Source organism: Mytilus trossulus, chromosome 5, assembly GCF_036588685.1.
Source record: "Mytilus trossulus isolate FHL-02 chromosome 5, PNRI_Mtr1.1.1.hap1, whole genome shotgun sequence".
In the NCBI taxonomy this organism is placed as follows: Eukaryota; Metazoa; Mollusca; class Bivalvia; order Mytilida; family Mytilidae; genus Mytilus; species Mytilus trossulus.
The window spans coordinates 23,371,245-23,395,297 of NC_086377.1; the positions used below are offsets into that span (position 1 = coordinate 23,371,245).

General features: G+C 31.3%; 1 protein-coding gene across 1 annotated transcript; it reads right to left on the bottom strand.

Moving 5' to 3' along the window:
* Nucleotides 1–9,295: 9,295 nt before the first annotated feature.
* Nucleotides 9,296–23,151, bottom strand: LOC134717761 (techylectin-like protein). The gene is made up of 7 exons (XM_063580255.1): nt 22,787–23,151; nt 22,049–22,139; nt 17,146–17,253; nt 16,250–16,383; nt 13,530–13,626; nt 11,703–11,867; nt 9,296–9,539 (listed from the first exon to the last, which is right to left on the bottom strand). Exons 1-7 carry the CDS (start codon nt 23,084–23,086, stop codon nt 9,304–9,306), a joined length of 1,131 nt encoding a protein of 376 aa, XP_063436325.1. The 5' UTR covers nt 23,087–23,151; the 3' UTR covers nt 9,296–9,303.
* Nucleotides 23,152–24,053: the final 902 nt, after the last annotated feature.

Here is a 24,053-nt window from a genome sequence, read left to right on the forward strand (position 1 = left end):
TGCGAAAATTACATGTGCGTCCATTTGTTTGTTATTCTGAAATAAACCCAATACGTTTTGAATACAACACAATATTGTCAAAGAAGAAATTATTACTTCTGCAAGTTGAAAGATAGTTAACATCCTTCTTCGTTGATATTGCAAACAATTATGACAACCTTTATCGAAAAATTTCATCGATAAATATATTAATTATTAAATTTAATACATGCACAGGAATTTAATTTATACAGTTTTGTTAAAGAAGGAAAACCGACATGGTAACAAAAAACCAAATTAAAACACTATTACTAACATTTACTAACATAAATCAATAATAATATTATTTTGTTGGTAAGAAAATATAAATAAACAAACAAAATTAGAAAACTTTTACGAGGTAACACATAGCAACCGAAGGCTTGGATTTGTGTTGCATCCAAGTGCAGGAGTGATCTAGCAACGGTCATAGTGTAAGGCGATTATAGATCCCGGTCAGGAAAGAACAAACATTTTGCGAAAAAATGCTTCCAAACTTACAGATCTAACATTGTTTGGGTACTATTTACACGAACTATAAGTACAAAATATGCTAAATATATACAAAAAAGGGGTATGATTGCCAATGAGACAACTCCCAACAAGAGACCAAAATGACACAGTAAAAAACAATTATAGGTCATCGTACGGTCTTTAATAATGAGTAAATCCCATACTGCATAGTCAGCTATAAAAAAGACGCCAATGTAAAACAAATAAAACGGGAAAACTAGCGGCCTTTTTTTTGTTATGTATAAAGCCTTGTATCACCATCACTGGGAACAGATAGTTAAAATGTGTCCTGGAATTGTCACTGGTTCATACGTACTTATAGTACAGTTAAGCGTTGGCTGCATCCTACATTTTTTTGAAAGATACTATACTATAGATTATTCATCTAATCCTTAGTATTCCATCTTCATGCCTTATACATGTTATATATCATGTACTGATTTACGCCGCTAGATAAAAACTAACGAGGAAAGGTAACACCAGCCCACCGAAAGCTGTATTATACTATGAAGACATAACTTTGAGTTTGTTGTGATAGAATACAAATTAGGTTGAATATGTTATGTATATTGGCATTATATTTGTTTTTGTGTATTCGACATATTTTTTTCATGCACATTACCGAAATGACAGTTGGTAACGTGTCCGTAGGTGGTAATAGACCACTTTCGAGTTCATCCGTCACCGGAAAAAACTCGTCAATTATACGCGCCTTTGTCACCGTCATTTGTGCGTTTAGGGGCGTCGTCACTTCCCTTCAAATGTTGAGCGAATGGTTGGAAAACTATAATTCTATATTGTACCAATTATTCGGCAGATTGAATTCTCAAAATTGACAATCAACACTGCTGTCATAAGGGAATTGTCAGTAAGTAACTACAGAGCAACCATTATTTCTAGTTTATCCTACACAAAGACGATCACTAAGACGCTTGATGAAAATAAATAGTGCAGGGATACAGGCGACCCCCCTCTATCTGGTAAATGACTTCATAAAGGCGTGCATAATTGACGAGTTTTTGCCGGTGACGGATGAACTCGAAAGTGGTCTATTGGCAGACACTTCCCAGTTTTAGTTATATATTTTATTGTCGTAATACAATTCTGTATAGATTAATTATCAAGTGGGTGAAATAAAAGGAAGTCAATAGGTATAATTTGTATGGCTGTTTTAAATATTCCATCAATGTTACAAAACACAATATATCATAAATATTTAAATACACAAATGAAAATACATAAACATAAATATATAATCAAACTTTTTGGCAAACATCCGCCGCTATAAATTTATAAAAAGAAAGAAAAAAAATGAAAAAGATGGAGGGATGGCGGGTAATTTCAACGTAATATCAAATTCAAAAATGTAAAGAAAACTCTTTGCAATAGTATAAATAAACAATTTACAACAAAGGAAATGTTTATATCCAATTAACAGAGCTAAATGATATAGTGAGTAAATTTAATGCAAGAGTTTATACTATCAAATATCTATTGTACCAGTGTGATAACTGAGGTGTAAAAATATAAATTCCACTGTTTCATTCAAATTAAATAATTTGAATCTTAAATTAATCCTATCATTTGAAAATATAGTAAAACACTGCAACTTTTTCAAATATATTTGCATATCATGTTCCCTAGGTGAACTCTGCTTCTGATGCACATTTTTTGTATGTGTGGAAAATATACAAATATAATTGTTGATACAAGTTCATGTTCATCTGTTTCTCTTTTTCAATAAATTATAAGCATGATAGTATAAGATAAACCGAACAGTGGGAAAGATGTTACATCTCAACTTATTAGTGAAAAGACTATGGGGAAAAACAGTGAATATGTTTTATTCTTTTTTCAGATGACATCGAGGTTACTAGAAACAGTGTGACTTCTGTTGTTTCACATTGATTTAGTGATGATGACTTAGATGCCATATATTTTTTTGAAAGATACGTACCTGCAAAAATGGCATGGCTGTCTCCAAGCTTTGATGACTTTGTGCGGTTAATCTAGTTTAGGTAAGCTGTGGTTTTGACTGCCGTTCTATACCGTACATAGGAACATAGTTCATGCTATATTGCATGCAAGTTGCATAACTCAATACATCAAACACATATTCACGTAAACTTTATATTATTTACGTTGAGAATAACAACATATTATGCTTACACATTTTGAATCAACACTCAGTTTAAAATTCACTATCGCAACTTTAAAAGTATAATTTCACACCACAATGATGGAGTAATTTTCCTTTATTTAAGGAATGACTGTATATTTTTTTCTGCCTATGAAGAAACAGTAGCGGGTTATTTAACAGTGTGCCCCACATTTTTGAAATGTTATTTCGAATAGATTGACAAAATATTACAGTTATTACTTATAATTTAATTCTTATTTCCATATTAAATCGGCGCAAATCATGCAAAAACGTTGATGACGTCATGGTCGCAAGGCAAAATTGTGTCTATGATGTGATAAGCAAAACCACGTCAGCCAAACAGAAGACGCGTTACATCCAAAATTAATGAATACAATTATTTTAGCAAGGATTATAGCTATCGAAAATTGAAATTAAAGTAATAAGAAACGAGTGACCGGAGAAAAAAAATGTTCTTCCAATTCTTGAACCAATGCATACAACATTATAAACTTAGTCTTCTTTCCACGAAATTATCATTTTTTTCGCATAAATATCGTATCATCATTTTTTTTTTCAATCGGTCAGTGTTGTTGTAAAATTATGGCAGGTCATTAAAGTTCGTGTTTTGAAGCCGAAGTTTAACGATTGTTACCTGTTTGGCAACAATAAAAAACAAATCAACAAAAAAACATGAAAATTGAGCACGTGTTTAACATGCAAATTCAGATAAAAGTTTATTTTAACATTCATGCGTATTGCGATCACCGGATTTTTACGGGATGAGTCACACTGATGTCACTTTGCCTACGGAAAATATGTCGGGGGAATTGCGTCGCGTCTTCTAAATATGAATAAATTAAAGAATTTTCTTCAGAAAAAAGTATATGTACATAAGTTTTATAATGAAAAATATTCATTGGGTTATAAAAAAAAACCATATGCATTTTTTTTTTAACTTGAGGTTTCTTGTGACTTTTATCTAAAATACTTGCAATTTAAAATTAACTTTTTGAATGTGAAAACCACAAACACGTTTATTTTTTATTTGTTTTTCCTTTTAATTATTTTAACAACAAGGGTAATAAATATTTGAAACACCTGGAACTGTCAAATGTCATTCTATACATGCATGATATTTTATGTAAATGTATATGTTTTTTTTACGAATTGTTCAATGCAAAGATTAATATGTTTAAGGGAAGACAATCCAATCTTATTTAGCAGTACTGATTCTGATAGTGCATGCTCCTTCACAGTTTTACTAATATCATTTGGAACTTTCAGAACATTGCTTTGAAAGTAAACACTGTTACCTGTGAAGGTTATTAAGATGTTTTAAAAAGTTATGATCCGTTTTATATTGTATGAAGATGATATAGATTATTTGTTTTTACTTTTAATTATTTAAGCAACAAGGGTAATAAATATTATAAATATTTTAAACATCTGGATCTATCAAAATGCAATTATATACATGCATGTTTTACTTTTAATGTAAATGTATATGGTTTTTTTTACGAATTGGTCAATGCAAAGATTGATATGTTTAAGGAAAGACAATCCAATCTTACTGAGCAGTACTGATTCTGATAGTGTATTCTCCATCACAGGTTTACGAATACCACTTGGGTCTTTGAGATCATTGCTTTGATTGTAAACACTGCTATCTGCTTTAATTATTTAAGCAACAAGGGCAATAAGTATTTGAAACACCTGTAAATGTCAAAATGTCATTCTATACATGCATGTGTTACTTTTAATGTAAATGTATATGGTTTTTTTTTTTACGAATTGTTCAATGCAAAGATTAATATGTTTAAGGAAAGACAATCCAATCGTATTAAGCAGTACTGATTCTGATAGTGTATTCTCCATCACAGTTTTACGAATACCATTTGGGTCTTTCATAACATTGCTTTGATTGTAAACACTGTTATCTGTGATGGTAAATAAGATGTTTTATGATCTATTTTATATTGTATGAAGATGATATAGATTGTGACTGTATAATGATTTTTATCTTTCAGGAAATGACATAAACACAATATTGATATTTAAAATAAGACAAAATATTAAGTTGTGTGTGGCCCTATCTAATGGGTTCAATCTTATCCAAATAATGCGGTTGTACTGTGTATTCTTCATTGATTTCTGAGTATTAAAAACTGGAACACTTTTTATAATTATGTTTCTCTAGATTGGATTTATCTGCCTGCTTTCATTGTTTACTTCTAGATGTTTTATCTTTCAAATTGGATGACATCCAATAGATGTTCACGATTTACATGAATAATCGATAAATTGATAACCAGTCAGTATTATTCAAACGTAATTGTTTACTTTTAAAAATTGTGACTTGGGTGAGAGAGTTGTATAATTGGTATTCATACCTCCTCTTCTTTTATCTATTAAATGCATTTTATGATTTTGCATATGGAATCAATACCGAGTGAGAGAATTAGAAATTGCAATTAACTCTGTTGTTACAGGTTATATGAAAGAAAAAAAAAGTTAAAAAGACAAATGGGATTTAATTAGTTAGGTTTGTTGATTTTAACAACTTGATCTTTTTGTTTTTTTTTAACCTATAAAATTGAAATTTCGAAATGGGGGATGTGTCAAAGAGACATCAACTCGACCATAGAAATAACAACCGCAGAAGGCTACCATCAGGTGAAATTCCCGCACCCGGAGGTGTCCTTCAGCTGGCCCCTAAATTAATATATTCATCAAGAAATTTGAATAAAGTTCCCTTTAATTCAATTCTGGGGTAGGGGTGTATAATTAGTTAGATCTATCAGAGTTATATCAATGAAGTACTGCTTTTCTGACAGAATACCGATATGTGGTAAATATGAAAACCAATCTGATACATGAACTGTACTCATGGAATCGTGTATATCTAATTGTATTTTATCATTTACTTAGCATGTATATGAAAGATTTTGCAGATGTATAGTGAATGAAAGTAAACAAGCCATAATTTCATATCATGGCTGGTAAACTAAGGGTTGAGATCTCACAAACATGTTTAACCCCGCCGCATTTTTGTATTATTTTGATTTTAATTTCTTGTGTACTTTTTGGAAATTAGTATGGCGTTCATTATCATTGAACTAGTGTTGCTGTCTCTTTGACACATTCCCCATTTCCATTCTCAATTTTATATCAGGGGATTCTCTTGCAAAATTACACAACAGAGCAACTCGTGAAAGGTATTTCCGGTATCGTCTGTTTCCAAAAAACTACATAAAATATGTGACTAGAAAGAACACGAAAGAGGAAGATTAGTTTATAAATGTGAGTAAAGGAGCTGCAACAAATGTTATTTACTCGATGAAAATGCTAATGTCATTAGGAAAAGTAACTTAAACGCATTGAACTAAAATACAAAGTTCCCTGGTTCGATCTCCGATCTTGGCTGACAATTTTAGGGATTGATATCATTGCAAGTATTCCACTTTAAATAAATATGCTTAATCTAATATAACACAAAATAATGCAAAAGGAAAACATCCGATTTCAACCATTGCAATTGTAAACGTGGACCGATATCTTGACAATTGCTTTCGATCTGTGAGGATTTAATAAATTGAAGAGTTTGAACATTACGCGCTTAAGTCCACACAGTCATCAATCAATATACATTTAAGGTCAAGGAACAGTAAATGGACTATGACGCAGATTTTGCTAAAAAAATTGCGTACAACCTTGGCTCGTTGAACTACCACTGAAAATCGAAAAAACCCAATAAATAGTTTTTTAAGAAAAATCTATGGACTAGAATTAGAGATTTGACGATTTTAAGACAAATTTTAGGATTTTCTTACCCCAGGAGTAGATTACCTTAGCCGTATTTGGCACAACTTTTTGGAATTTTGGATCCTCAATGCTCTTCAACTTTGTATTTATTTGGCTTTTTAACTATTTTGATCTGAGCGTCACTGATGAGTCTTATGTAGACGAAACGCGCGTCTGGCGTATAAAATTATAATCCTGGTACTTTTGATAACTATTAGATGGGTTTTTACCGATTTTATGTGCTTTCTATACAAATGTTCACCCATTTTTTTTAAGAATTCAATCAGTAATATTTGAAATGATAACTGAGATAAATGCATTATTTTTTCGATTTTCAGTTGAAGTTCATCGAGCCAGAGTTTTATGCCAAATTTTACTGAAATTTGTGACATAGCCCATTTACTGTAACTTGACCTTAAGTGAAACATCTAATATTAACTTAATAAATATATATCAAGATTGGTCTGACACGCGTTACGTTTACATAAGACATCAGTGACACACGAATTAAAAAAAGGTAAACATGCTATGTAAAATACTAAGGTGAAAAGTTTTGAGTGAGGAAAAATCCTAAAAGAGTTACCAAATTGTTCTCATAAATGTTGTTGACATGTACTTGTTTCTTTTATTTGGTACCAAATTAGTAACATTTTTTTTTTAACTGATGGTTTCGACAAATAAACTCAATTTTATATGGAACAGTCAATGGGCAAGAATAAACTTGGTGAACTAGTAAAGATAATGTCAGGGAAAGTACGATTAACAGGTCAAAAGATAAGCTTATCCTTCAGCAAGAAAAACATCGTTGTTGTTGCATTAGCACGTGCAGGCAACAACAGTAATGCAGTAAAATATATCGTCGACAAATAAAATAGTATTTAGAATATTCAGATCAACAAACTAACATGTCCAATATATTGTCTGATATCATATCCGGTGGTAAGTATGTTTGTACAGAACCTTTTGTTATTGAAAAACAGACAGTAAACATGGATAAAACCAATCATACTGCACTCGTTCTATTTGAGCAGTCAAAATGCGTGGACTGTATATTTCTATGTCATATACAGTCACTGACCTGATATCACTTTTCCTCATGAATATTTAAATAGAAATTGCCGAAATTGTAATTAATTATTCATACGACCTATTCAGCCTCTTCTTGTTTCCAATGTATACCATTGTATACAACGACTCAAACTTCTTTCTTTTACAATTTTTAGAAAAAAAATATTTCACTTAAATCATTAAGTTTTATGCTTATTGTTGATATTTTAGTTTATTCTCAAACAATAATTCCTTCACCATCGATTAAATGTTTTCTTAATGAAATGTACATTTCATTGTGTTGTATATTTCTCCGCCTGCATGATATGAGGCCTTTTTATAAAAGGGGGAGTTTCCAAATGTTTAAATCAAATAATAAAATTAACACATTAAACAACTATTGAAAATGTTTTTTTTAGATTGAAGTATAAAGACAATAATAGTGCATTGACTTGACATATCAACGATATAAGGATTCGGCACGAAACGGGGAAAATGCTCGGGATAGCCTCGCTTTCCCCGTTTCTAAGCCTCATCCTTATATCGTTGATATGTCTAGTCAATGCACTATTATTGTCTATTTAGATAGATTTTCAAAATGATGCTAATTTAGTACTTGCTGATATTGATCTACATTTAGTAACCAATGCCATTGATAATTGTGGGTCATCTCAAAGAACAACATGCATTAATAATGATTATAAGACTGCAAATATGTCCAAGCTTCCAAATGTTTAACGTTTCAAAATGCCTCTATAAGGACATTTTATCATAAATATATACGGAGGTAGTGATGCTGTTGTTGGACAATTTAATTGCATTAGTTAGATTCATAATTTAACTTCTTCGATAAGGTTTTGACTGTTTGTTTTGGTTTAATAACGTGTAATGTTTCAATATTTTGTGTCTTAATTTTTTTTAACAAAGTTGCCTTTCAATACCATCATTGTCTTATTCCCGAATCTGACTGCTATACTGAGGGCGATTTTGCAATTATATACGGTATTGTGTTCATCCAACAATCATGTATTTATTATTGTAGTTTATGGCATGGTGTCGGTTGATTAATCTGTTATGTCTTATTGTTTATAGTCCAAAAAAAATGGAGAAAATAACTTGCAGCTCAGATCTAAGTCTCAGATTCCTTATGTTATATTTAATACGGCTAGAATTGTATGCGACTGTCACACAAGATAAAGGTTTAGATAGCTATAAAACCCGAATTTTTCAACCATAATCAATTTAGGAAAATACCCGTACCAAGTCAGGGATATGAATGAGTTAACATTATATTTGATAAATAAAATGGGAGAAATCATCTAAACGTTGTAAAATGAGGGGAAAGACAGCAAGGGGAAATTAAGCATTTTTTCATACAATGGCACAGTTTAAGAATTGTCAGATTTTCAATGAAGAAGTATAAAACTTCTGAGGTGGCAGATTCATTTCTTCAAGTAATTAAAAAAACCACAATGTTGTATGGTGATAATTTTAATCAAATAGAAATCCGCTAGAAAAATAGCAGTCGTTCTGATACAGTATTGAAATTATTGTTTTTTAGATTATTGAGTGTCACACTAAGATTAAGCAGCGGTTGTGACGTTAACAACATATGCATTGTAATTTACGCATTAATTAAAGTTGTGCTTTACGCATTATTTAACGTTATGCTTTACGCATTAACGTTATGCTTTACGCTTTATTTAATGTTATGCTTTACGCATTAATTAACGTTATGCTTTACGCATTAGTTAACGTTATGTTTTACGCATTAACTAAAGTTATGCTTTACGGAACATCATTCTACTTGATTTAAGTGAGTAGTTGTGTCCTTTCCATTCCTTCCAATTCACACCATCAGCAAATGTCGAATGCGTTCCGATCAGATACTGACCATTCAGGTTGCTATGATGACAAGCATTGTACCACCAAGCTCCTTTGTAGTCCTGGGCACATTTCATTTTATTTTTATCTTTAGTCGAAAACATTTGTCCATTGTGATACGTAAGTGCATCTCCTAAAGTAAATAAATGCACTGAGTGATATTGATAAACGATAAGAATACTTGCATGTTATAATAAAAATTGTAATCAATTTAGATTATACGCAAAATGTGTAGAAGATATTCTCAAAGATACCAGGTTTACAATTTAATACATAAGACGAGAGTGAACATCAGACTCATTGCAATGAAAAAAGATATGAATGAAGGCCGGATAACAGATCATATGTCAAACCAGTTAATATGTTTACTAATGAAGGACGATAACAATTCTATTTTTTTAGTACAATCTACTGGGTACAATGATAAACGAGCAATTTTGCGACCAGTCATCAAATTATCATAAACGTTTTGTTATCCCTATTTGGGTCCTATTGGCTAATGTAGATAGGTGGTCTTAAAATCGATAGATTTTTTTTTTTAAAGTTTACACAATGTATCAACACGCGTGTTTCTAACAACTGGTTGTACAAAATTGTAAGTTGTAAAGGTTTTTCAACTTGTGAAAAAGCTTAACAACTTTTTGGGGGATCCAGTTGGCGAATGTAGATAGGAGGTCTTAATTCAAATCAATAGATCTTTTTAAAAAGCCCCCTAAGGGTGACTGGGGTATAGCAATTTGGTCACTTGGTCTTCTCCCGACCGGCAGTAAACCGCTTGCCGAAGTGGGGCGTCCGTTTGGCTGTGCGGGATGTATCAAGTTCGCAGTCACGTCCGGTCAGAAGGGGGACGTTAAATGCGAGTGCCACGCTCTTTGTACGTTAAGAACCCTTGCAACAACTCTTTTGAGGATCCGTAGGTGGCCTGTTGTAAGGCAAAATTTCTGTTCCTATCCAAGATACCCTCATTTTCCTGTGGCAGTCCAAATTTCTCCGACCATCATCCCAGATGGCCTCTATCATATCAACCTTCATATTGTACGTGTTGGGAACTTGTTCTCGTCCTGAATATCCATGACATATTTGCCACTGGACGTTAAGCAACCAATAATTAATCAATCTTTTTAAAAAGTTAACACACTGGATCACCACGCGTGTTTCTAGCAACTGGTTGTACAAAATTGTAAGTTGTAAAGGTTTTTCAGAATTCGGTTATAAAAAGAAAAAAACCGTTCAGATTTTTTTTTTGAAAATAGATATTGTGAAATGAAAAAAAAATAGGATGACGGGACTCTTAGGTTGGCATAGTTATGACACTTTCTCATATAAAAATGCGACATTATCTGTGTTTTCGCCCCTAATATGAAAATGTTAAAAATTTAATCAAACAATAGTATTTTCAGTTTTTAAAAAGTATAAATTCTTCGTTGAATGGAAAGTCTAACAAATTAATTACATTAGAGATCTTGACAAATACATGCAATCGTGTCTGCTGTTCAACTATGCAACTAGCGGAAGACACCCTAGCAGCCTTGAGGTCGAACTTGTTTAAATGTTTGTTTAAACAATTTTATTAATAGTTCCTAAATGTACACTCCATTAGACTAAATGACGTCAGACGTTTTTAAGATTAGGTAAACAACCTCTATGATTAATTTTTTTCGTAATTTTTCTTTCTCAATAGTTTGCTTTAAACGTGTCTGATGAAGGTTATTCCAAAATCAAGCTGTGAGATATAAGTTTAGCATTACACAAAATGTTAAGTGTTTCTATATTTGGTTGGTATTTGCTTATTGTGTGTGATAAAATAAGCACTAGACGCTTTATGTTTAGAGAAGCGTAAAACCAAGACAAATTGTTTTCTTATAAATTACATGAACATATTCATCCTAACGTCTGGCGTACTTAATGATAGTCCTGGTATTTTTTATAACTATTCCACTTCTGGTGGACGTTTCGTTCCCGAGGTATCATTAGCCCAGTAGTCAACACTTTGGTGTTGACATGAATATCAAAAATGTGGTCATTTTAATAAAAAGTTGCTAACAAAACATTGAATTTTTCAATAAAAAATAAGGATTGTCTTATCCCAGGCATAGATTACCTTAGCTGTATTTGGCTAAACTTTTTGGAATATTGGATCATGAATACTCTTCCATTTTGTACTTGTTTGGATTTATAAATATATTGATATGAGCGTCACTGATGAGTCTTGTGTAGACTAAACGCCTGGCGTGCTACATTTTAGTCCTGGAACCTTTGATAACTATTAGTATTCCAAAATAATTGTTATAAATACCTGCATCTCCTGTATATGTACTGAACTTCAATTTGAATCCAGAACTTTCATCACTGATAGAGAAGTGAGTGTATTCAGCGTAACGATGATTTCCGTCAAAATCCTCTAATTCGATTCTCAGGGTAAAGTTGCCTGGGTTTGTCAAGAGATGTAAATATGTATTACCTAAAATTAAATGGATTACATTCAAATTTACAGCCGGTTTTGTTATCCGTGCTATTTGGATGCAGTTGAATACTTTCATCGCTTATAGTGCATGCACTTATATTAAACAGCTAAGACTTTTTTAAATGAAATATTAAACGAATTATTAAGTACAGTCAAAGCTGTTATGAGTGTCAACTGACCTTTCACTCATCTTTGTCTTTTGTTACTGTAGATACATGTATACTCATACAGTTTAATAGATATAGGAAGATGTGGTGTGAGTGCCAATGAGACAACTCTCCATCCAAATAACAATTTAAAAAGTAAACCATTATAGGTTAAAGTACAGCCTTCAACACGGAGCCTTGGCTCACACCGAACAACAAGCTATAAAGGGCCCCAAAATTACTATAGGTAAAACCATTTAAACGGGAAAACCAACGGTCTAATCTATATAAACAAAACGAGAAACGAGAAACACGTATATATATATATATATTACATAAACAAACGACAACTACTGTACATCAGATTCCTGACTTAGGACAGGTGCAAACATTTGCAGCGGGATTAAACGTTTTAATGGATCCAAACCTTCTCCCTTTTTCTGAAACAATAGCATACCATCACAACATAAACCTGCATTTAACTATATCAACTTTCATTTAGGTCAGTGTTCCTAACTCCCTATGATGACTGTTACTGGCATATTTGACTGTAATTCATAAGTTTTAATTACGAATTCGATTTCACCCGGGCCTTTAAAATTTAACAAAGTTTTTCAATAGACATTTCATGCATACAACCAAAATAAGATGAAGGGTCAATCTTAAAGTATCATCTGATTAATATTGCTACGCTATGAAGATTTGTAACGTTTCCTTGACAAATAATTTATCTTTCCAAGATATTTTTTTAAATACTACTAGCTAAGCATTATAACTTTAAACACTCACTGGTTAGTAATTTGATTAAGTCTTTATTTTTCTATGTTGTGTTTTGTGTACCATGTGTTTGTCCGTTTTTTTTATCAATGGCTTGTTCAGTTTACTTTAGATTTATAACTAAATTTCCTTCTGGCATTATTCGCCCCTCGTTTTGAACAGTCTGGTTTCCTGTCCTTATCTGTCTCTGAACAAAACGGTGACTAAAATGCCCGTATGTGTTAAGGGAGATTACTAGTGTAGTAAGATGAATCAAACGTGTATGAAGGGTGTTTAATTAACTTGGTAGTTTTAAATATTATACTTAATTAAGTTGGTAGCATCAAATGTTAAACGCCATATATTTCCGTAAATGTACATTGAAACATGTGGAATTAACCGAATTTATTGCATTTCCTGTGATGTTTTGGTTTATAACTGATTAAGAAAAGGATATCAATGTAAAAAGAAAATATACAATTCCCTTAATTTTTGAGAATCATCATTGTGGAAATGTGTCCATGAATAAGATTACGCATCTTATCATGCTTGTTGGTTTTAGGACATAACATCATTTATTGTACATATTTTTGATGAACCATAGAACAGTAAAACACATTTTATATTCGCCATCGCGGTCCGTACTCAATACTTATGCTCTGGCCAGACTAGCAACTCATTTGTGTTACTTTTGTTATACACTTTCTTTATCTTAACGAATTTAAATAATATTTCAAATACATAGAATACAGCATACCAAGCCAGAACTCGTCACTTATATTTCCAAATCCAAGTTTGTAAGAATCCCAATCCCTGTAAAAGTCAACATTACCGCTTTGTCTTCTATGAAACACCTTAAAAAAATAGTAAAATCTTTTTTTTCACGTGACATTGGTTTTTACACATCATATGATTTATACAGACAATCAAGTTTTTCAGCAAGTGACAACTCAAGCCGACCTTCACAAAAGTCAGTAGACAAAAAGAGTCATTGACTTCTTTATTAGTTACGCCACGCATATGAATATGTTATTGTTAATAACACACATGCTTGATTAAAGTAGTTATTTTACAAATAACGTATTCTGTTAATTGTATTCGTATTTATAGTTATCAAAGTTACCAGGCTTACATTTAAAAAGAATTCACTTATATACGGACGGAAATTCTCACATTTTAAACATGGACACATACGAAATACAGAATAAAGGTTTTGAAATGGTCATTATCCTTTGACAATTTTTATCCGTGTGCAAGTTTTTAATTCGTTCTAATCACACTCGTTAATCTATAATTTGTATGTTAATATGGAGATATTGTTTGATTTCTATTAATACAATTGTTTAATGTAAATATTAGTTTTATATGAAGTTAAGTTAATCTTCACTTCAAGCACAGTAAGATATACGCTATGAAAGGGTTTCCGTCTCTATTTGTTAAAACTATTCCTTTTTTAGTTATTATTGACATAAATTGCTTGTTTTAAACACGTTCTTTGATAAAGGAATTATATGTTAAATTGTTAAGTAGTTTCTTTAATGACTACTATACGTGCAGGTGGAGCGTTTAATTAAGTGGATTTTACTTTATTACATTGTACATATTTTATTTCAATTTCAAAGGCACTTATAACTAAGAAATTACTCTATATACCATCTCAAATTAATTAACGTGTATGAGAGACAAGTACGTCTGCTCAATTTTTATAATTTGAAGCCAAATTAAGAGCTTTAAAATATATTCAAAAAGACAACAACAAAACAATGTTTTAAAGAGGAACTAAAGATACCAGAGGGACACTAAAATCATAAATCGTAAACAATCTGACAACGCCATGGCTAAAAACGTAAATACAATTACACACACAAAGTCAAACTAATTGTCACATCACGGATAATACATTCACAAAGTCATAATTGTTCTCAGATCTCGGATAATGCACTTATGAAGTCATATTTATCTTTATATCGCAGATAATGCACTTACGATTTCACATTTATCTTCATATCACAGATACCAAAAGTGGGAATTCTGAAGTACGAACAAGGATATTGTGTTGTTGGCATAATTATGATGCACATAACGCCATTGGCAATGTGCAATCGCTGCAACAGCTATTTAATAAATGTATATTTCACCAAAGAGTTTTTCAAAAGGGTCAGATCTCGAATAATGCACTTCCAAAATCACAATTATTGTCACATCATAATGATCGTGGATAATGTACTAACGAAGTCAAAATTAATTTAAGATTACGGATAATGTACTTACGATTCACACTTATTGTTAGATTATTGTAAATGCACTTATAAAGTTAACTCACATCAGTAATTCACACCACAGATAATGCGTAAGCAGAATAAAATTTAATGTCAGATCACCGTTACTGATCATGAACTTACGATGACAAAATCGTAGTCAGATCTCCTATATTGCATTTACGTAGTTGCAATTGTTGTCATAACACCAATAACGAACTAAGGAAGATATAGTCAAATCACGGGTAGTGCACGAAAAAGTTATATTCATTGTTACATAACGGATAATGAACAAACAGAGTCAAACATATTGCCAGATCACATATTATGCAACAACGAATTCAAAATCACCAATAATACACTAACAAAATAAAAAAATCTCAAACCGAAGATAATGAATGCACGTATCATGCTCATGAAGTCAAACTTCATGTCAAATCGAGGATCATGCAATTATCATGATTATGAAGTCAAACTTATTGTCAGATCATAAAAATACTCTAATGAAGTCTCACGTATCGTCAAATTACTGATTATTCACTCACAAAGTTACTTTTATAGTTACATAACGGATAATGCCGGAGTAAAACTCAGTCACATCACCGGTAGTTAATGCACTGACAAAATCAAGTTAATTGCTTGAGCACTGACAAAAGAACGGTGAAAGATCCAAGGAGGACATTTAAACTCGTAGATCGAAAATTGACTGACAACGCCATGGTTAAAAATAGAAAAAAAACAAAAAAAGACAAATATTCTAATAAGTCATACTTAGTGTCACATCACGGAAAATGCACTAACGGAATCAAGCTTTTAGTCAGATCACATCTAATGAAATTACGAAGTCGCAATTGTTGTCGGATCAAGGATAACTCCCTTAAAGATTCACAATCATTGTAATATCACGGATAACGCACATTCGTAGTATCAATAATGGTTAGTTCAGGATTTATGCACTAAAGTAGCTCTTTTTATTGTAAGATCACGTAAAATACATTTATTAGGCCACAAACATTTTAAGATCACAAAATATACATTTACATATCACAATCATTAATTGAAGCATCCTTATATGTCATGATCAAAACTCCCCCTTTTGAGACAATGGTGAAACTTGTACCTAGGATTAGTTTTGCATAGTTGAAAATTTTTAAAAACAAGAGCTCTATTTTCGAAATGAACTATTAAGGACATTGTACCATTAACTTTTAATACTCACAGTCCAACCGCCCCCACTATCACTTATTTCACAGAGTACATTAACGGTACCATTAATATTGAGCTGGTATGTACCAGTTTTGCAGTTAGGGCTTTTGAGATCAGAGCAGTCCATCTTCACATCACATATTTTTGCTACAATAAAAATATATATGTTCAAAATTGATACTTGATCTCAGAAATGTGATTAAATTAGCTTATTGTTCAAAATGGAGTGCCAAAAATTACTAACGCCCTTGAATCTTCATATTATGTATCATCATAAGTTAAAGAGTGGCGAAAGATACCAACGGTATATTTAAACTCAAATGTAAAAAATAACTGACATCGCCATTTCTACACAGACACAGAAACAACAGAATATATTACACAACATATAAAAGGTACTATAAAATTATGGAGATTTAACATGTTTTACACATTGTAAATATTATCTGATACTCTGCGATCCTTATTTTTATGCCTCCTGTTAGAAGTAACATATATTTAACCATATTTTACTTGTCATAGTTAAAAACGGTTTTCAATCGTTTTTTTGGTGTTTTTTTTTGTTTTTTTTACATTAAAAACAGTCAAATATATCTGTACACAAGTCTACGATTTCAAGTTTTTGACCTTTGAAATAAATGTAATCAATTAAAGGCTACCGAAAATTTTGAAAGACAACAGTTAAATTAAATGTTTTGACCGTATTTACCGTTATAAATCAAACTCTGCAATATAACGTAAATTCATTTTACCACAATGACAATTTATCCAGAGACCTTGCAATTAGAACGGTATCGATAGGAAAGAATATCTCAAATATATGAAACATCTATTTAGCCCCTTAACATTTCAACTTACTTTTCCTATTGTGTAGTAAAAACCAAAGATTTTCAGATTGTTTCAACTTACTTTCACAGTTGGGACCAGTCCATTCTTTTGGACAGGTACATACATAGCTGTTCACCTTGTTACGACAGATGCCTCCGTTTTTACATGGCTGCGCATCGCATGGCGCCACTGTTTATGGATAAAAACTGTATTGTTATTTAAACATTGATAATTTAATTTTAATAATAACGACTTGTAGTTTTTCTTAATTTATAGACGTGATATTTTATCATATTTATTTTCATAAATGAACACGGATCTGAGCATTTCAGTCAGTGTAAAAAGTTCGTTTTATTTTCTTCCTATATGACAATCGACAATTTAACAGATTATTACATGCATTTAGTAACAATAACGTTTCCAAACACTAAATTTTCTTGGGTTTTGTTCTTTGTCACATTTATAATACAATAAGAGCATTGTATCAAGCATTCATTTCGAGTTCATAGTAATTAATATAAATACATGAGTTCATGAGCTTTTTTTTGGAATGATTTTAACAGGTTCATTTTCGTTTTGTGAATATAAACGTACACAAATTTTGTTTGAAATATATATATACCACATGAAATAAACTTCAATACGTATACCTTGCAGCTGTGTATGTAAACCATTTTAATGACTCTGTACTTTTGCCAAGTTTGCGAATTTGTCACGTTTTGCTATATTAAGTCTTATTGTTTATATCGTCATAATACAAAGCTACTTTTGCATAGGTACTTTTTTATTATTGTAATATTTATGTACCTTTATTTTACAGTACTTGATTTGTACTTGAAATTAAAGTACTACAGATTTTTGGTTGCATCGTTAAATTTTCAGCAGTTTGAAAGTTTGTCTATTTCAAATCTTTTATAGTTATGATGTTCAAACATGATATACTATGATCATTGTTGGTACTATTCCTGTACCAATTTTCAGTACAAAACAAGAACTGTAAAATAAAGGTACCTAAATATTACAATAATTTAAGAGTAAAGAAAAAGTACTTAATATTAAAAGTAAATTTACAGTACAAAGGCAAATGTCACTCTCATCAATTTCACGTGAATTTAAATTCATGTAAATCTCACTTGAAGTTCACATGAATTTCACCTCAAACGAAGTTATACGTGAAATCATTTTTTGTGAGTTTCACGTGAATCTCATACGAATTTCACATTTAAATCACGTGAATTTCTTTTCGCGTGAAATTCACATGAATTTTCAAAATAGAGTATTTCAAATAACTTCTAAATTTTCAAATAAATTATTAATTTTTTTTGTTTGAAAATTTCACGTGAAACTTTTCTGAACATGAACATTTTCATGTATAACCTCGATTGAGGTGAATCTCACGTGAAATTTTCTTGTGAATTTTATGCGAGATTCATGTGAGCAAATTTTGCCTGTGTACTACAGATTTCAATTACAGAATTAGTACCTTTGCAAAAGTCGCAATGATGTGTTTTATCCCCCACCTACGATAGTAGAGGGGCATTATTTTTTCTGGTCTGTGCCGCCGTTCGTCCGTCTGTGCGTCCGTTCGTCCCGCTTCAGGTTAAAGTTTTTGGTCGAGGTAGTTTTTGATGAAGTTGAAGTCCAATCAATTTGAAACTTAGTACACATGTTCCCCATGATATGATCTTATAAATTTTAATGCCAAATTATAGTTCTGACCCCAATTACATGGTCCACTTAACATAGAAAATGATGGTGCGAAGTTCAGGTTAAAGTTTTTGGTCAAGGTAGTTTTTGATGAAGTTAAAGTTACATCAACTTGAAACTTAGTACACATGTTCCCTATGACATGATTTTTCTTATTTTAATTCCAAATTAAAGTTCTGACCCCAAATTTCACGGTCCACTGAACACAGAAAATTAAAGTGCGAGTGGGCATCCGTGTACTATGGACACATTCTTGTTATCATTATTTTTCTGAATAAGGAATAACAATACCAGATGAACTATTTTTCAAATAAGGGTGTATGGTGTACTTTTTTTAACACAACTAACAAAATAAAAAGTAGTGGCTATATCTAATAGAGTGTAGTTAAAAGACAGAGGTTGACATAATTCGGAAAATAAAGAAATAGAACTAAGAACCTGAATTAAACTAATGAATATACACAAACACAATTGTAACTCACCACTAGGTTGTTCGTTCATTTCTAATAAAGCAAAGTTACATAAAAAGTGGTACAAAAATGTATGAAGCATATATTTGACCTCTCAACCGTACCTTACGTTACCATTGAAAATAGTGAGACAAAAAAATGAGTTTTATTAATGTAAGTTAATGCTGATTCAGATCAGAAAAGAAAATGCAATGAGCAGACCACATTGGGTCAAGCAAACACTATTAGTTGAGGAAAAATCGAAAATATCCTGGCAAACAAGAGATAAAAAAAATCCTTCAAAAACAAACGATCTAGAAAACATTCATTTTGATATTCGTATTTTAATGATAATATCGATTTGATTGTTTGGTTTATGATTGGAAGTCGTACATTAGTACAGATTATATCAAAAGAAAATTTAATCAAATAATCTTTAAATAAATAGGTTTATATATTATTTACAATTATCTACCGTTTAATTATTTTTTAATTGCTTATTCTCAACGCTGATAAGATAAGATCAATATATCGAGTACTGGTATAATGAAATTATTGTTTAAGCTGTTGTTCAAATCAAGCATTGTCACATTAAAAACATGAATGGATAACAGTTTAAAAAATAAAATCACAATAAAACAGCACATCGCGGAAAATTCTTAACGAAAAGTCCCTAATCACATGGCAAAATTAAAATGATAAAACACATCAACCGAATGGTCAAACAACTGTCACATTCCTGACTTTGTACATATATTTTTAAATGTAGAAAATGGCGGATTAAAGTTTTTTTTACAGCGCTATACCTCTCACTTGTATGACAGTCGCATTAAATTCAAGTATATTAACAACGATACGCGAACAAAACAAACATAATACTAGGTAGAATTGTCAATGTAGGGGTACAGAAGATATTACTGTGTCATAATCTCAATTAGGACAAAAGCAAAGAAATTGTAAATCAACCCATAAAGGATTGGAATATTTGAAGTCCTATGACTGAATGGCAAGGTTCACATCAACTCATGTGTAGAGTCACGTGTTTGGCGTCAGACTGAAAACGTCACACAGGAAGAATTATAAAATAAATTTTGTTCAAATTATTTTCAAAATTGTATACAGGGTTAAGAAATATATAGTTTTGGTAGAACTAATTCAGAAAAAGATCGAGATTTAAAACCAACCAGTGGATCTTTCGAATATTTAAATGATTTATATCATTCAACATTTTCACATGCTTTAAAATTCTGTTTCCCTTATGTTCGGACAATAATATTGGTAGCGATTTGGAGCTTGATATATTGTATAGTGTTTGCTGAAAAAATTGAACACAGAAAACATAGAACCAAAGGACTAGGTTCAGTAAGACCCCTTTTTGGCCCCAAAATATAGCAGTTTTGCAAAATTGTGATAATGTAATCATGAAGCTATTGATTGCAAAGTAGAATGATTCTTCTACATCTATATGGGCTGTTGTTTACAATACAATGCACAAATATCGGGTACTAGCATCATAAAGTCATGCTTAATAACTGAAATCTTCACAAAATTAGCATTTTAGTTAAATTTTAGACGGTTTCTGTCTAAAATGAAAGTGGCCGCATTCGTGTTCATTCATAATATTGTAATGCATGTTGTATTTGACGATAATACATAATATATATAAAGGTTAAGGATGAACACGGATGTGGCCACTTTCATTTTTTGACAAAAACCATCTGAAAAATGACGATTTTTGGCAAATTTGATAGATTTTTTATATTTCAGCTTGAATCGGAGCGTTTTTAATGACTTAATCAGTTAAAATCGTTCACTAAAAATAAATTAAATCAATTGAAATTGACATTTAAGTATTTACAAAGTGTCTTAAATATTTCGTCAGATGAACTTGAAAATTGAGGCCTAAATCGGCCCTTACCGGACCTACTCCTTTAAATTAACTAATCATTTTTATGGAATGATACCCTATCCAGTAAAGCTTTAGGAAGGGATAACACATTTTAAAAACTTATACTGCAATACATTTATGTTCAATCTTTTAATTATTTTTAATATCTTAATAAAACATAGAATTGGTAGATGCAATGTAAAATCTCAAATCATTACGCCACTAAAGTAAACTTTTACTTCGTTAAATCATTAACTAACTTGCTCTAACGTTTAAGGTCCTCAAGGGAACAGAATAAATATATAATATTGTCTTTGCTTTGTTAACACTTTGTCTCAAAAACAAAAACCAGCTGTGAATTGTTGAAGACAATACGATTGTTTTAGTGTTGTTGGGTTGTTGCATCAATGATACAATATCACACATTTCTTTTATTCCCAGCACCAACGTTGTCATTAGCGCAAACTATCAACTACAAATCAAGGATATTGTTTACTCAAACCAGAAAAACACCATCAATGTACAAATTACTGATTAAATTTAGGATTTTAAACAAAGTGACAATCAGAAACTACATTCTTTTGGCGAACAAGTTTTTATTGTCCAAAGGGTGGCATTTCTCGTCTAAGGTATGTTGTGTATTCATGGTGATATTTTGAAAACTTGTTGTTTTTGTTGACTTCTATTATCCCTTTAGTGCTCTAAGGTGAAATAATTCCACTGCATATTTTTTTAAAAGTTGATCGAATGGAATTAAAAAATAAATATTATATGATACATGTTTTGACGAACCATATAGTAATTTCTACATTTAAACTCAAACGAACATTTCATAAACGTTGCCCACTTGTAATATTCAAAGAGGACAAAATGAACAACAAAAATCCGAAATTTGTAATTGTGGAATAGTCATACTAAGATTGATATTAAGTTTACTCACGATACGGTACACAAACGTGTCCATTCTTATCCAATGGAACACACTTTTCACGTTCCTTACAGGGATTGGTAGGCAGACAACTATCTCCATCCTAAAATTATAGTTATATAAAGAAAATAACTAGTTAACAAAAAGAACGCAAAATTTATTTTGTATGCTTAACCATGTTAACGTCCTGTTCAAAATAACAATATTGTTTGTAAAATATTGTACATTAATTTAAAGATAATTAATTTTATGACTTTTGTAAAGGTTATGTCGGAAAGTTGAGTTATTTCTCCGACATATGTATTTCAAAATATATAACGATGTACCGACTTCCCATGAATAAAAAAGCCGCATGCAATATTGATTGGGAAATTTAGTCGTGCTCTTACAAAAGTTTGTTTTTCTAATTTTTGAAAATCATGATAAACACTAGTTGTCGAGATAAATCAAGATTTAAATACCAAGGCTTTTCTACCTCATGAAGAGATTACGTTAGTTGTATTTGGCAAAAGTTTTAGGTATTTTGGTCCTCTTCAACTTCGTACTCTTTTGGCCTTTTTAATCTTTTGAATTCGAGCGTCACTGATGAGATTTTGTAGACAAAACACGCCATTGACTTAAATACAAAATTCTTTAATGATTGTATCTACTTAACAACTTTCATACTTACAACTGCTTAATAATAAAAACAAGGTAATACTATAATATGAAGAATATTATTGGTTAGAAGTAAATAAAAAAAAATCTTACCAAGGTAAAATTGTATATATCAGAGAATGAGAAGACTTCACTATATTTTAACTGGTCTCCTGGTAGGGATACAGACAACAGTTGACAAGTCAGTGTATCTCGTCTGTAATTAACACCACTATAACCTTTATAATGTGTACATTCCCGAAGACACATGGTTGGTCCTCTATTTTCCAATTCAAATATCACATTTGCGTCCATTTGTTTATTTTTCTGAAATAAACCTAACACGTTTTGTATATAACACGATATTGTCAAGTAAGACATTGTTACTAATCTAAGTGCAAATATAGTTAACATCTTTCTGGTTCCTATTCTAAACACTTATGAAAAGTTTTAATGGAAAAATTTCATCAATAATTATTTTTGGTTCAATATTGATATTGATAAGGCAATTTAAAAGCACTACAGTCATACTTCAATGATAGAGCAGTTTCACGTTAATTTTTTACATAATAACTTTAACTGCACAAATGAGTATTGATTTGAAAATCGTGACTATAGTTGGCAGCTGCATTGATCAACAAAATTAGATAATCAAAGTCGAAATTTTAAATTTCATTTTTTTACTCGAGTCGAAAAACATTTAACGAACAAATTAAATTATTAATGTAAAGAACAAGTTAAATATCGATTAACGCCTGTCGTTTTGAGACAGTTAAAATATATACATTTATTTTAATATATGACATTTAAAAGAATGGTTAATACCAAACTTTATTATTACAGCACACTCTTAAATAACCTCTTAATGTAATTTGATAATGATTGATTGATTGTTGGTGCCTTAACGTCCAGTGGTAATTATTTCATCCATGTTCAGGACGAGAACAAGGTAACAAAAAATACAATAGGTAGGTATTGTAAAAGAGGCCATCCGAGATGAGGGTCGGGATAATTAGACTGCCACTGGAATATGAGGATTAATTAAATACAAACAGAAATGTTCTCATGCACTAGCCACCTACTAGCAGGGGTTCTTCACGTGCAAAGATCGAGGCACTCTCTTTACACGAGGCATCAGATTAAACGTTCCCATTCTAACCAAACGTTGCTGCAAACTTGTACATCATGCACAGCCAAACGGACGACCCACTTTGGCAAGCGTTCCTCTGACGGTCGGATGAAGACCAAGTGACCATATTTCTGATCCCCAGTCACCCTTTTTTTATTTTTTATTTTAAACAACCTTGTTAAGTCGACAAGTGTATTAAAAACATTACTCACAAACGACATTGTTCCATTAATAATCAACAAATTTACATTC